Source organism: Anopheles moucheti, chromosome 2 (genome assembly GCF_943734755.1).
Source record: "Anopheles moucheti chromosome 2, idAnoMoucSN_F20_07, whole genome shotgun sequence".
Taxonomy (NCBI): domain Eukaryota; kingdom Metazoa; phylum Arthropoda; class Insecta; order Diptera; family Culicidae; genus Anopheles; species Anopheles moucheti.
The window spans coordinates 73,883,904-73,897,328 of NC_069140.1; the positions used below are offsets into that span (position 1 = coordinate 73,883,904).

The 13,425-nt window shown below is 44.2% G+C and overlaps 2 protein-coding genes across 2 annotated transcripts; both read right to left on the bottom strand.

The window, feature by feature from the left end:
• Positions 1-1,031: 1,031 nt before the first annotated feature.
• Positions 1,032-4,523, bottom strand: LOC128297129 (sodium/potassium/calcium exchanger 3-like). The gene is made up of 6 exons (XM_053032697.1): positions 3,976-4,523; positions 3,700-3,887; positions 3,459-3,606; positions 2,049-2,261; positions 1,753-1,950; positions 1,032-1,652 (listed from the first exon to the last, which is right to left on the bottom strand). The coding sequence occupies exons 1-6, from the start codon at positions 4,490-4,492 to the stop codon at positions 1,216-1,218; spliced, it is 1,701 nt and encodes a 566-aa protein (XP_052888657.1). The 5' UTR covers positions 4,493-4,523; the 3' UTR covers positions 1,032-1,215.
• A 1,067-nt stretch (positions 4,524-5,590) lies between these two features.
• LOC128305921 (sodium/potassium/calcium exchanger 5) lies at positions 5,591-12,721 on the bottom strand. The gene is made up of 7 exons (XM_053043565.1): positions 12,629-12,721; positions 12,304-12,491; positions 11,992-12,178; positions 10,619-10,696; positions 9,644-10,399; positions 7,370-7,471; positions 5,591-7,299 (listed from the first exon to the last, which is right to left on the bottom strand). The coding sequence occupies exons 2-7, from the start codon at positions 12,481-12,483 to the stop codon at positions 6,965-6,967; spliced, it is 1,638 nt and encodes a 545-aa protein (XP_052899525.1). The 5' UTR covers positions 12,484-12,491; positions 12,629-12,721; the 3' UTR covers positions 5,591-6,964.
• Positions 12,722-13,425: the final 704 nt, after the last annotated feature.

Below are 13,425 nucleotides of genomic sequence, written 5' to 3' on the forward strand. Positions count from 1 at the left end.
GCCATCGTGACGCACTTGTTAATGTTTGTTTTTATTTTATTTCAATTTACGAATTGTATTATCCTTTTGCCATTATCATCACCCCCCGTGCGATACACTGCGCTTGTGGCCCAAGCTTAGTCATTAAGAGTTTATTTCCCTTATGGTCTGTGAGAGCCATGCCCTAGCATCCTTATCTACTGGCTTCAATTAATTACAATGATTACCGACAATGATTACAAAAAAAACGTGCATTAAAACCGATCAATCCGATGGGAAAATAATTGATTTATCTATTAGCAATGCGGAAACATGGCTATCGCGATCACAGCAGCTGCCTGGTGGGTCTGATTGAACACAACTTCTGTTCCGACTGGACATTTCACCACGTAATTCGACTATTAATTCCTGCGTCATTTAGCGCGTAAAAACGTAAGTCATGACGCAAATGCCAGGTAAAGTTGGTGCTAATGGCGTTGGATTCAATCTGTTGTCAATGAAGTCTTTCAGACCCACATCAGCCTTTTAGTCATTGAGTCATTGACTTCAGAACATGCTCACTGTTACCGCAACGGCGACCTACTCCTTCAGCCGTATATGATAAAGAAAATTAATGGTGATCGCGTATTTTAATACACTAAAGTTTTATTAAATTACGTTGATTGCCACCGGGTTTGTTGTTAGAGTACCTCTCGTTGATCAAACCCTAGCCATCGGAAAGCCTCGTGTGTGTGCCACTGATCGCGATGCCTCCTAACGTCCTATTTGTTTAAGTATCTCTCTCCCATTTTTAAGAACATGATAGACACAAAAGATAACTCCTGCACAATAGTATTATATCTCATTAAATCTCGAAGTAAAGTGAACTTCGATTCATTATTCATTGATTCAATTCTTGCAATTCTCACGACAAAACAGGATTAACGCTTCAAGGCTCGATTATTGGAAAAGCAGATTTCAAACGAGTGTTTTCTTTCGGATATTTTAAATTGTAATTTTCTGTTACAATTCCTCTTAATATGTACTACTAACTCGTTTCATCTTAATGTATCAAATTTTCGCAGCTGACATATTTATTCACAATAAAATCGTGCTCTAAAATAGTCATTTAAAACATAAGGCCTACTAGCTAACAATCTAAAGAATAGTAATTGAACCTACTCTAGTCATGCTCGAAGAACTTCAACTACTGTTGACCGATTGTAACCTTCGTAGCAGACAGTCACCGTCTGAATATCAGTGGGCGCAAGTGGGTAGATTCACTGGGAAGAACACATTCAGCTCAATCAGGCTCGATACCGTGAGAAAGCCAATGTACATCGAAAGGCAGGTCAAACCCACCTTCCAATCTAGCTTGAAGCGATTACACCAAAATGCCATGTACAGTCCGCACAGTGTCGACAGTAGCGAGATGGCGGAATAGGTCAGCCCGGACGAGTTGAGCGTCACCCATCGTTCGCCCGGGACGGCCGGGAATGCTAATGCTTTTATCAGCCAAGGTAATCCAAGGCACAGCAGTATGTCAAATGTGTTCGATCCGATCGAATTGCTGATTCCCATCTCACCGTGGCCCTGGTTCGTCACGATAATGCTGGACACCGCTTCCGGCACACTGGTACCGGCCGCCAGGAACGTCAGCCCCATCACCGAGTCCGGTATGTCGATCGTATCACCTTGAAAGTAGCGAAAGAATGGTTGATTATCTTTGAGAAGGTGGTTGGCCATCAGCGAAGTGCATCCCGCTCGTGCGGCCACCAGTGACCGGACGCTTACCGACGACAGTGATGAGGAACGCGACAAAATAGGACGTAATGCCAATCCAAAAGATGCAGGCGAAGAATGTTACCAGCCGCAACCGGGGATAGCGTCGGCAGTCTGGGATGGTTGCCCACAGTATGAAGGTAATCGGCCAGCGGCACACAAACGCCAGCAGGCTGTCGTCCCGATGGTTCCAGGGTGAGGTCGCCAACTCTGGAGGGCGCGAAAACATCGAAAGTAACAGGCGAACTTTTAATCGAGAGAGCTCTTGAGGTGTGGAGTTCGATTTTGCACGTCCTCGCGCCACTTACCGTACTCTTCGAAGCTGTCATCGCTGGCATCGCTGTCGCAGGCATGTTGTCCGTTGGTGCCGTTCTTACTGCCGGCAGCAGGTGCTGACTTTCCGTTAGCTCCATTGGACAGGAGTGGCGAAATTTCCGTTACCTCCGTGTACGGACGGATGTATGATTTTCGGCGGAACGTCTTCGACATGAAGCGATTGATCGTATCGTTACAGTACATCGCTACAATAGAGAGAGTTAGAGAGAGAGAGAGAAAGAGAGAGAGAGAGAGAGAGAGAGAGAGAGAGAGATTTCAGAAATTAATGGGCTTCGTCTTGCCAAATACCTTCCTTGACCAGACTCGTCTTATTCATTGTTGAATATTAAATCCCGTTTAAATACGGCTGATCGATCCACTGAGTCATTACACATATAAACTACCAACAAAAACCATTGGAAACATCTGCTTTCTCACAATTGTTCTCAGCTTTCTTCGTTTGTTTGAGAAATAGAAGCTTATAAATCGAATCTTAATAAACAAATCATGTCTTTTCCAACATAACGATGTCTACGTCAATTCCATGACCGACGTCAGCTGGGAATCAATATTTACATGTGATAAAGTTCGTTAAAGACATTTCATTTTCCGTCATGACGCACGACATGAAATTTGGCCGAAGCTTGGAATAATACATCTCCAAGCATTCTGCATCACTGGCACACGACAAAGTGCACTATCAGCCGGAACCGCTGTTCACTGAAATGTATGAGATAATTTAATTCTCATCTCGACATCTTCATTCTCATCTACTAACCCCCCCTGCTGCTCTGTAACGAACAAGATGCCCGGAAAAGAAGATGCTTATCCAAACAGCGCCAAGCGAGTACGAAATTTTGGCGAAATGAGAACGACAGCCACAGACAGCTTATGTCAAGTTCAGTGCCATTCCAATTCTCCCGGAGTGGCCCGAAAGTGAAGAGAAAGATTAGGATATTTATCCACAGCCCAACAAGTCCATCCATCTTCGTTTGTCATACATTGTTGCGCTTGCGGTTCACCTCGTGGCATAATATATTGTTGGTGCGTCTTATCGGCCACGGCAAGTGCACCGTTGCCGTGTGCCGCAACCTACATAGCACGATGACAAATGCAGTTTAAAACAAACAAACATAATGTGCACAAAAAAAAACCGCGGCTCAGGTCTTCACCAGGGGATTCGACCAGTTGATTAGAGTCCAGCTGTCGTTTATCATGGGCTATGCCGGCTACGCTTGAATAACCTCAGCTCGCTTATTTGGTAACATATTTCATTTATGAGTTTATGGCAGATTTCGAATGTTGGTAGATAAGTGAATGCCACCATTAACTTTTACCAGCTGTCGCTGAAGAGCAGAATGTTATGTAAAACTGACTATTGCTTCAAATCAATTGGTACTCACCGGTAATGTAGAACACGTATGCTGATACAAGAACGGTGGCCTCGTACCACATTACCCGGCCATCGTATAGGACGGCTATTAAACCTATCACTGCCATTCCGTACATCATGGAATCTCTTGTCACGGGCCACCATCTTAGCTGCACAACCTAGTTAGAGATCGAGAATAACATTTTTTGAATGTGAATCTTCAAACCGCCATTTTTGGTGACTAAATCGAATCATATCGAAAGGACCTATACCTGTCCACCTAAGAGTCCGCAGACAGCTGGTACTGCTAGAATATTAAATACGGCCGATCCTACGACGGCACCCACACCAAGATCACCCTTCGTGACGAACGTGCCTACGCAGTTGATGAACAGCTCCGGGCTGGACGAAGCTGCAGCCATAAACGTTGCACCAGCTACATCTTCCTTTACCTGTAGCTCTGGAATCGACGATGGTGATAAGAAGAACAAAAGATCGATCGTTAACATCTCCCGACCATCCTGAGCCACCGAAGGTTGGTAATTTACTTTTGCACATTAACTCGATCGCTGGAACAAAGTAGTCATCGCACACGATGGCAAGCAGCCAGAAGCAGTAGCAAGCGATAACGACATGCACCAATATCCAACCATGGCGACGATCTTCGCGCGTAAATCCATCGGACGGAAATTCAAAGATGGCGGCCGGTGTACAGTTACGCTCGGTCTCTGTACGATCTGTGGCGTTGGTTACTCCGTCCAAGGGTGTAACGCTGGTGGTGAGCTCGGGTGGAACCGTTCCGTTAAGCAGATCTAACAGCTCCACTTCACTCTGAGGGATGGTTAGTAATTTTCGCGCACCAACGGCACCATCTCCTGCCACTGCTGATCGGATGCCATAACTGTTTCCTTTGCTGCTGGTCGGTGTTAGGGCAAGATTTAGCACGTGTAACGAACCTAGACACAGCACAAACAACACACGCAGTACAAACGCAACGCGTATACGGCGATTGCGAATGCCACAGAACGAGCTTTCGTTTAATGTTTTAGTCCCAGGTTTTACCATCTCACGAGCCGCTCAAGTGGGTTTCGTTCAATGTCCCGCGGTAACTTGATTTCACCGGATAGTAATTGCACGTGTCCCACACCGTAGAATGCACCTAGCGCGTCAGATTCTTGCACAGTACACAACGTGTCTTTCGAGCACTGTCTCGACCTCCGTCACACGCAACCACTGCTGGTGGATAAAGAAAGTCAATCTGCCCGTGCCGGGGCGCTTTTATAGTCCAATTTCCCCAATACATTGTCTACGGCAATCTACAGCATCCGTCCTGCTCGAGCATGTGCTCACCGTGTTCGGACGGCCCGATACCGAGGGTCAAGATGCGGATGTTGTCAGATCGGTAAGCAGCGCTTGCTGTTTGCGATGCGGTGCGCTGTGAGTGTGCCGTGGCCATCATAAATCAACAACCACATCCATCCCATCCCATCCAGCCTATCTGCGCTACGAGTGCACCATTGTCCCTTTTTCCGTCGGCAGATCGGTCAACTTGGCTTGGAGAGACTTGGGTGAGATAAGCGCCAGAAATGCAACCATGCTGTTGCAGTGATGGATGCTGTTCTACGGCAGAGTTGTAGGAGCACCTGTAGACTTTGTAGATCTTTCGGGTGGTAATTGTGATTGATTCAGCACTTCGAGCACAGAAACATAAACTGAAAGAGAATCGTATTATGGGATTTGAAACTTAATAGATGTGCTTTTTTTCGCACCTTTATTCGGGTGCCCTCGTACAGCGTATCATCTTCAATATTTGCTCGACAGTGACAGAGCTTTCGTTTGCCCATTCACATACATACTGACGAAGAATGAAGAGAGAAAGGGAGAGAAAGAGAGAGAGAGAGAATATCCAACGCCATCTTGCAACTCGGCATAGGAAAATTACGGCAACGTGGCACAGATCGCTGAAAATTGTCATAAGCGGATACTATTGTGCTTCGCCTACGCAACGCGATAGAGTGTATTTGTTGTATCAACATCCTGGAAATATTTCAAATACCCGCGTTTCTTGGCATGCTGAAGGGCGTTGTTTGCTATAACAAGCTATAAACATATATCAATACTTTTGCTTACGCTATAAAAAAAGGAAACTTTTTTCAGTATCTTAGGAACGTAACATGTATTTCTGTATATGCATAATTCACTACTAGTTTTTGAAACACACACACTCACAATCTGTGTTGATTGTTTTTTTGTTTGTTTGTTTGTTGTTTTAATATTGTGTTGTCCTTTTTTTGTTTTGATACACGCGCATTTGTCTCTTCTTAAGAGATCGTACAATTAAACGGGAAAGAGCGCGACAGATCGACAGAGTTATCTCCGGCAGTTGGGGGGAGATTTCATGGAGGGCGTTCCGGTGATGGAGGTATAATATTTACAACAGATCAACTTGAAATCGCGCTTCCGTAAGGCTCACGCGGGATGCACAATTAACGTTCCACTAGCTTGCACAACTGCTTGGGGGATGTCGAGGAGCTCTAGTGCTAACACCTACGTGACGTGCTACACGTGCAGTACATTTCGTCCAAACTCTCTCCAACGGTTTCGGTGAAGAAGGAAGATGGTGGGTTTTAGAATGGGGAAAAGCTCACGAAACCGCTGCTGGTGCTGTGTCGCTGGCCAAACTATTAAACGGTAGCTGGTTGTATCTACGGAACAATTTCTACGTGCTCTTCTTTTGCGGTTCTTGCAAAGCACCCACAGTTCGGATGTTTCGAAATGCCAATGTATTTGCCCAGAATGGGTGCTTACCTATATCCTTAAATTTACAAAACATTTATCCTTTCGTAGTTCTCACATACCTTCTCGCTCTCGTCTAGATTCTACGTTTTAATATGTCGGATTTCTTAACTCACGTTTTCGAAGGCAACACTCTTTTACAAACTAACAACAAACCGACGGCTTAACGTTCCGATTAAGTTGTTTCGTCGTACAACAGCGGAATGCTCGAGTGATCGACGCAGAATGCGACTTTAAGAAACATTAATCTAGATGCAAGAAAGATATGGTAGACAGGTTTGGTGCTGTCAGTTGCAAACATCCATTTATCGTGAGTAATCTCCAAAATCGTTCCAAAAATGTGGTATTGCAGTAAAGAAAATACGGCTATTAAGAGCTTAACTAGAGAGCAAACACTAGCATCCAGCATCCAGAGAGACATGGTCAAAACATTCAAATTGGTCTTCTTACCGCCAGCATACGCTTTCAAATCATGCAAATAATCATCCCTTGCAAGACTACCCCGCATTGGAGCTGTGAACGAAGGCACGATACGCATTCTCCTTCACTGTGTGTGAGGAGAACATTTGATAGGGCTTAGGTATCCCCTTGTTACCGAACCTGTTTGCGAATCCGATTGACACCAGGTTCCTTTTGCTTTTGCCTTAATTCAATATCCTACGACACCCGGATTGTTTCTGCAGACAGAACTGCGCTAGAACAACCGTACACACACCCGTTCGCCCGTGCTACTACGCCGGCTCACCGTCCGCAGGTCGGCAGATTGACGCGGAAGAACACGTTCAGCTCGATCAGGCTGGCCAGAATGAGGAACACGGCGTACATGATAAGGCACGCGTTACCGACCCGTCGATCCAGCTTGAACTTGTTCAGCGAGAACGCGATGTACAGCATCAGCAGCGTCGATAGCAGCGAGATGGCCGAATACTCCAGCCCAGCCGAGTTGATACCAACCCAATGGTGGCCCGGTTCGATCGGTGAAAATGCTGCCTTGATGAACCACGGCAGTCCGAGACAGAGCAGTATATCGAACGTGTTCGAACCGATCGAGTTGCTGATACCCATTGAACCGTGACCTACACAGGATGAGGTGGCAAGAATTAGTTTCGTGCGGTTTGTTGTCACCCGGACGGCACGTATACTAACCCTGCTTTGCTACTATTACGCTGGAGACAGCTTCGGGCACGCTCGTTCCCGCAGCCAAAAACGTGATGCCCATTACGGAGTCCGGTATCTTGAGCGTATCACCTGCCGTGGAATGGGAATAGTAGATACAAAGGATTAGTGCAACGATTATGAGGGGAAGGACCGGTGGACACGCGTCGAGCGTAAACCCATCATTATCTGATAAATTATTTCATGTACTGTGCAACCCGTACGCTGCACGCCTTATCGACCACGCTAATCAGGCGTGCTGACGATAGGCAACATGCAGAACTTCTTGTGCAGTGATTGTGTACATTTAACCGCACTTTACACCCGACGGACTATTTCGACCACTATGTGCTTTGGAAGGAGTTGGGAGAACACGTCATAAGTTGGGTTTGACGTACATTAGTGCTAGTGTACTAAAAGGACAGCAATGTAGTGCGAGTTCCACTGCTCAATCAGTGAACATATAGTGAGGCTTTGATTTATTTAATTTATTCAGTGATTAACACAGTTATGTTGAGTTCCTTTGTTGCTTAAATGACATTTAATAACTTTGTGGTGTTATTTTTACCAAGATGTCCGATAGCCAGCAATTGCTACGGGAAGCCAATTCGATTATCTTGAGAGTGAGTAGAACCCCTGGAATAGAACAATAGGTAAGAAGTAACTTATAAACGCACTAGATCGGTATTCGAACCTCGACTGTCAGGTCGTTTAACAGGTCGGATAATAATTGTTTGGCCTAACACATTAATCTACTAGAGATTTATATCCATATCATATTTCGTTTGTACCAACCTTCAAACGAGTTATGTCAAAATTTGACAGCACTCGGACAATAACCTAGTAGGCTAGAGCATGTTGTGTGACGCAGCTTTTGTGTTTTGAGTAATCGTGGAAAAGAAGGATTTTCGCGTGATGATAAAGTATTGCTTTTCGAAGGGAAAAAATACAGTCGAAGCCAAAAATTGGCTTGATAAAGAGTTTTTCGACACTGCTCCACCAAAAGCAACTATCAAATATTGGTATGCGTAACTTAAAAGTTGTGAAATGAGCGCTGAGGACGCTGAACACAGTGGACGGCTGAAAAAGGTGGTTACAGACGATCACATTAAAACAATCCACAAAATTATTAAAAGCAACCGTAATGTGAAGTTGATCGAGATAGCTGGCACCCTAAAGATGTCTAAGGACCGTGTTGAACATATCGTTCACGAGTATTTGGATATGAGAAAGCCCTATGCAAAATGGCTGCCGCGCGAGCTCACATTTGACCAAAAACATCAACGATTTGATAATTCGGAGCAGAGTATGGAGTGGTTTGAGCGAAATAAATCCGAGTTTTTGCGTCAATATGTTACCATGGATGAGTCTTGACTTCTCCACTTCACTCCAAAGTCCAATAGACAGTCATCCGAGTGGACAGGACGCGATGAACCTGCCCCAGAGCGGGGAAAACGCAACAATCAGCTGGCAAGGTTATGGCCACAGTTTTTTGGGATTCGCAAGGAACGATCTTCATCGATTATCTTGAGAAAGGAAAGTCAATTAATTGCGACTACTATATCAAGTTACTGGAACGTTTAAAGGTCGAAATCGCCAAAAAACGGCCGCATTTGAAGAAAAAAAAAAGTTTTGTTTCATCAAGACAACGCCACACATCAGGGACAACAATGGCAAAAATTCATGAATTAGACTACGAATTGCTTCCCCATCTATCGTATTTGCCAGATCTGACCCCCAGTGACTATTTCCTTTTCTCAGATCGCAAAAGGATGCTCGCTGGGAAGAAATTTTCGTCGGATGAAGAGGTGATCGCCGAAACAAAGGCCTTTTTGAGGCAAGGGGTACTACTACAAAAGTGGTATCGAAAAATTTAAAGACCGCTATAATCGGTGTACCACCCTTGAAGTGATGTATGTTGAATAGATACAAATTAAAAAAGGGTTTTACTATCATAGGTCAGACAATTATCAGCCCACCTGTTATTATTGAAGTCATTAATAGACGAGATAAACCAACATCAACAAAGGTTAAAAGAGAGCACAATCATAAGCATATGAGACAAGGGATATATCATACAGGTTGAATCTTCACATATGACGGTGAATTGCAACAATATTTGTTACCACCTGTTCATCACGTAAAGTTCATTCTTCTTGAAAGATCACAATCACGATGTTTGTATTAAGTTGTTCTTAGCGTTCTTAAAGTTGTTAGAGCAGAAGTGTTCACGTTCCCCTGACCCTGGTATAGTCCACCACTCACCAATAATCGTTATCATCCATGCAACGACGTACGATAGCGATCCGATCCACACTATGCACATGATGAATGTCAGCGGGAACCAATTCCGGAAGCGCGGCGTCTCGCAGTTCGGTATGGTGAACATAAACAACAGATGGATTGGCCAAGTAATGATCCAGGAGAACTGCCTGAACGCGCTCTTGCCAAGCGGATATTTCAGAAGCTTAAACTCGTCCTCGTCCTCACCCGCCACACTCGCCCCATCCGGATTAGCACCGTCGCCATTAGCATCGGCGGTTCCGCCACCGACGCTAGTGCCACTTTCGAGTGCTCTAACAACTGCCTCCGCCACCGGGCCCGTCGTTCCGTGTCCATTCTCACCGCTCCATTCCTTCAGCGGCAAGGAACCCGCCGTCATTTCTTTCTGCTCGGCACCACTACCCTTGTCCGGGTCTTGCACCGGCGGTGTGGCAGGGCTGGGCGGTGGCGGTGGTCGCTCGGGAACACTCTCATCACCCTCCGCCGACGACGGGTCAATGGATGTACTGGCGCTTGTCTTGTTCGTTTCGAGATCCGTCGTTGCGGTTGCCATTGCCGTCTCCGGCACACGCAAGTCGATCGATGCGAATGGCTTAATTTGCATTTCAACGTCCATCCCGGTGCCGGTCGGGGCTGGTGACGTCAATTCCGCGGGTGCATCGATATGGGCCACATTCTTCAAGTTTCCGTTCTGCTGAAAGTGTCCAATGCGCAGCGGAGTGCGCGCCTCAATTGCCTCTAAATTGATTGGTTCGTTGCCGTCGTCACCGTCGTAAGCATCAGCGTTATGGTGGGTTGATCGTGTCAAATCATCAACCGGCCAAACCCGAGGTGGATAGCAATGGTAAAGAAACAAAAGTATTCATCATTAGCTGTTGGGTAAACAGTGACCATTATTACTAGTGCGGTGCTATTTTGACTTCCCAAACTAACCCCGTCCCTAGTGGTTAACACTACCTTGCGTACGGCTGGACTCTGACTTAAGGCTGCTGGAGGTGTCATGGGATCTTCGCTTTCGGGCGTGCTTCAGACCACCTACATATCGTGCACAATCGTGTGGAATGGAAATGTATAGTGCATCAGTGAATTATTGAACCACCACCAAATGTTAGTAATCAAATCGTCAAATCATATATTTAAAGAAATAATAGTAATGCTTCAACTATTGGAATCTTCGCACTAACAATGTTCTACACAGAAATACAGAATTATTTGTTTTTCGTTGAAATTTTGAATCATTTTAGTAATTCATTGCAAATTCTTGTGTTTGATAACGAAATGGAACTGGTCAAAGATGTTTTCAAACTTTGCTTGTTAGTAGTGAAGCTACTACTTTAACACTTATATAACTTCAGTATATGAACAACGCCATCACCTTGGAACAGCACAGAACGTAAATAATACCGTGAGCACATTTCTTGCATTTCTGTCTATTATTGTTTTATTATATAGTTCAAGAGTCCATTATTACCATTATTACCAAACGTCCAAACAAATGTTTTAAATGTTATGTTACAGGGTGTCCCACATCGATTTGCATCACGGTTGAAACGTTGCAAAAAAACAACTGGTTTTCGAGCCATTTGAAACTTTCAGAGAATAAAATATAACGCTTAAGTAAGCTTTTACTAATTTTATTTCATTTCTCTCCTATACCGTAACAGTACACTCGCACCTTGTGTAGACATTCCTCGAAGTAAATCATCCCATTTACAGCGTCGCTAGTAACGAACTAACAAACGCGCGCTACTTTCTTTGAGCACATGAGCAGTTAGCCTGCCAAATCATTTATTTCTTGGCGAACTTTGCAAGATTTTGCTACCTTAAAGTTACCTTGTATGTCTCCAGAACATAAAATTTCTAAAGAACAGTAGCTCTGACTCCATTATGACATACTTGAGGCTTAGTTAGCTTATGGCACACAGACGATTTTTCCCGCGTTTGCATAAAATCATTGCGCGAATTTCATTTTCCTATTTTTGAAATCTTAGCATCGGTCAAAAGAACACTTTAAACAATACATTCTAAATTAATTATACTCCAAATTGCAAAAATATATATGCTATAGGTAATTGTCTAGAGCGTGTTTCAACGGTGATGCAATTTGATAAATTTTGCCACATCTTTCATGTCTTCTATCCACCTTACTTTACGTATTTTTTTAAACTAATTAATGTTATCAAGGATCTGCTCAGGATAAGACGTTTGTTGTCGTTTCGGTATGATATATAACTTGTTAGTATTAGAACTCTTTTTCGTTGAATTATAGTATCAACTTAAACAATCATCAACTAAATTGTGTTGTATTTTGCAATATTTAAAACACTTACCTCTTGCACACTTTTGAAACGATTTATCATAGTACATTACTGCAATGTACACAATGTAGAGCAGCACCAATATCAGTGCCTCGTACCACTCGACCCGTTCGTCATGGATAATGCAAATCAAAATGGCTACCGTGATACCGTAGGCCAGGCAGTCTCTCGTCAGCGGCCACCAATCCAGTGGCACTACCTGAGGGCAAATTAATTAAATAATAAAAGCACACCCTTCCTTGTACCTACACACACACACACACGTCTTTTCTCTCCCACTTTTCTTCCGCTAACTGTGCTGTGTTGGAAATTAGTTCACATTACCATTCCGGCGCCGATCCCACAGCAGGCGGCCACAGCCAGGATATTGAAGACGGCAGAGCCCACGATGGTGCCTACGCCAATGTCACCTTCGGTGATAAACGTGCCGATCACGTTGACGAACAGCTCGGGAGCGGAGGTGGCCGCTGCCATGAATGTGGCCCCCGCTACATCGTTGGACATGTTTAGCGCTGTTCGGCCAGGGAAGAGAATGAAACGAACCGGTTGAATGTTTGGATCACACCTTTGCGCATGGAACACTTGTTTCGATTTAATTAAACTCGCCCTACCGACCCAAAACGCTATAAAGAAGACGACAGGGACTTACCTTGACAAATCTTTTCAACGGCAGGTACAAAATACTTATCACAAACTACGGCCAAAGCTACAAATAAATATAAACTAGCGATTGCATGTAACACTACTGCCCCATTCTGGCGCTGCTCCTCGGTGAACAGGTCCCGGGGAAAATCGTCGATGGCGGGTTGTGTGCAGTTCATCCCTGTTGAATATGGCAAAGAAATGCAATGTTAAGTAGGAACTGTGGTACTCATATAGTATCTCGAATAAAACCACGTCCACTTCTTATAACATAGCTGTACCTTGATGATATAATTAATTGTATTTTTCCTAATTATCTGTCCCAATTTCATCATCAAGATCTTTAAGCATTAATTTACTCTACTGAGACCAAACTAAAGACAGTAATTCGTGAAGTTTATTTAGCTCATGCTTCCTGTACGATTAATGACATAACACGTACTACATCCAGGTGACAGTCATATTCTTACATAATAAAGCCCAAGACAAATAAGTAATTTGATTTGATAACAACATGGTTAATAACTCCCGTGAGCCGCGAAGTTTGTTCATTCACTACAGAGACCACCAGAGATGAAATACAACACGCGTGTACGTCACTACAAACATTTAATGGTACCACAAGCATGATGTCTTTCGGTTTAATTGAAACAAATAGTAATCGTTTCGTAGCTTCTCTGCACCCCTTAATAACCCTTTGCTTCGACTTTCGTGCGTAATCGAGCACGGCAAGAACTGGGGCGTTAGCAGTTGATCGTCTTAATTTTCCTTTCCGTTCACAGCATAGCGCCATTTGACGCAAAT

What these genes read in the sequence shown, in the direction of transcription:
- LOC128297129 (XM_053032697.1), bottom strand. Translation starts at nt 4,492, where the DNA reads ATGGTAAAACCTGGGACTAAAACATTAAACGAAAGCTCGTTCTGTGGC. An exon ending in GATCGAGTTAATGTGCAAAA is followed by an intron (nt 3,888 to 3,975) that starts GTAAATTACCAA and finishes CGTCGATTCCAG; the next exon opens with AGCTACAGGTAAAGGAAGAT. An exon ending in ATACGTGTTCTACATTACCG is followed by an intron (nt 2,262 to 3,458) that starts GTGAGTACCAAT and finishes TCTCTATTGTAG; the next exon opens with CGATGTACTGTAACGATACG.
- LOC128305921 (XM_053043565.1), bottom strand. Translation starts at nt 12,483, where the DNA reads ATGTCCAACGATGTAGCGGGGGCCACATTCATGGCAGCGGCCACCTCC. An exon ending in ATGGATGATAACGATTATTG is followed by an intron (nt 7,472 to 9,643) that starts GTGAGTGGTGGA and finishes ATTCCACGGCAG; the next exon opens with GTGATACGCTCAAGATACCG. An exon ending in CGTAATAGTAGCAAAGCAGG is followed by an intron (nt 7,300 to 7,369) that starts GTTAGTATACGT and finishes CATCCTGTGTAG; the next exon opens with GTCACGGTTCAATGGGTATC.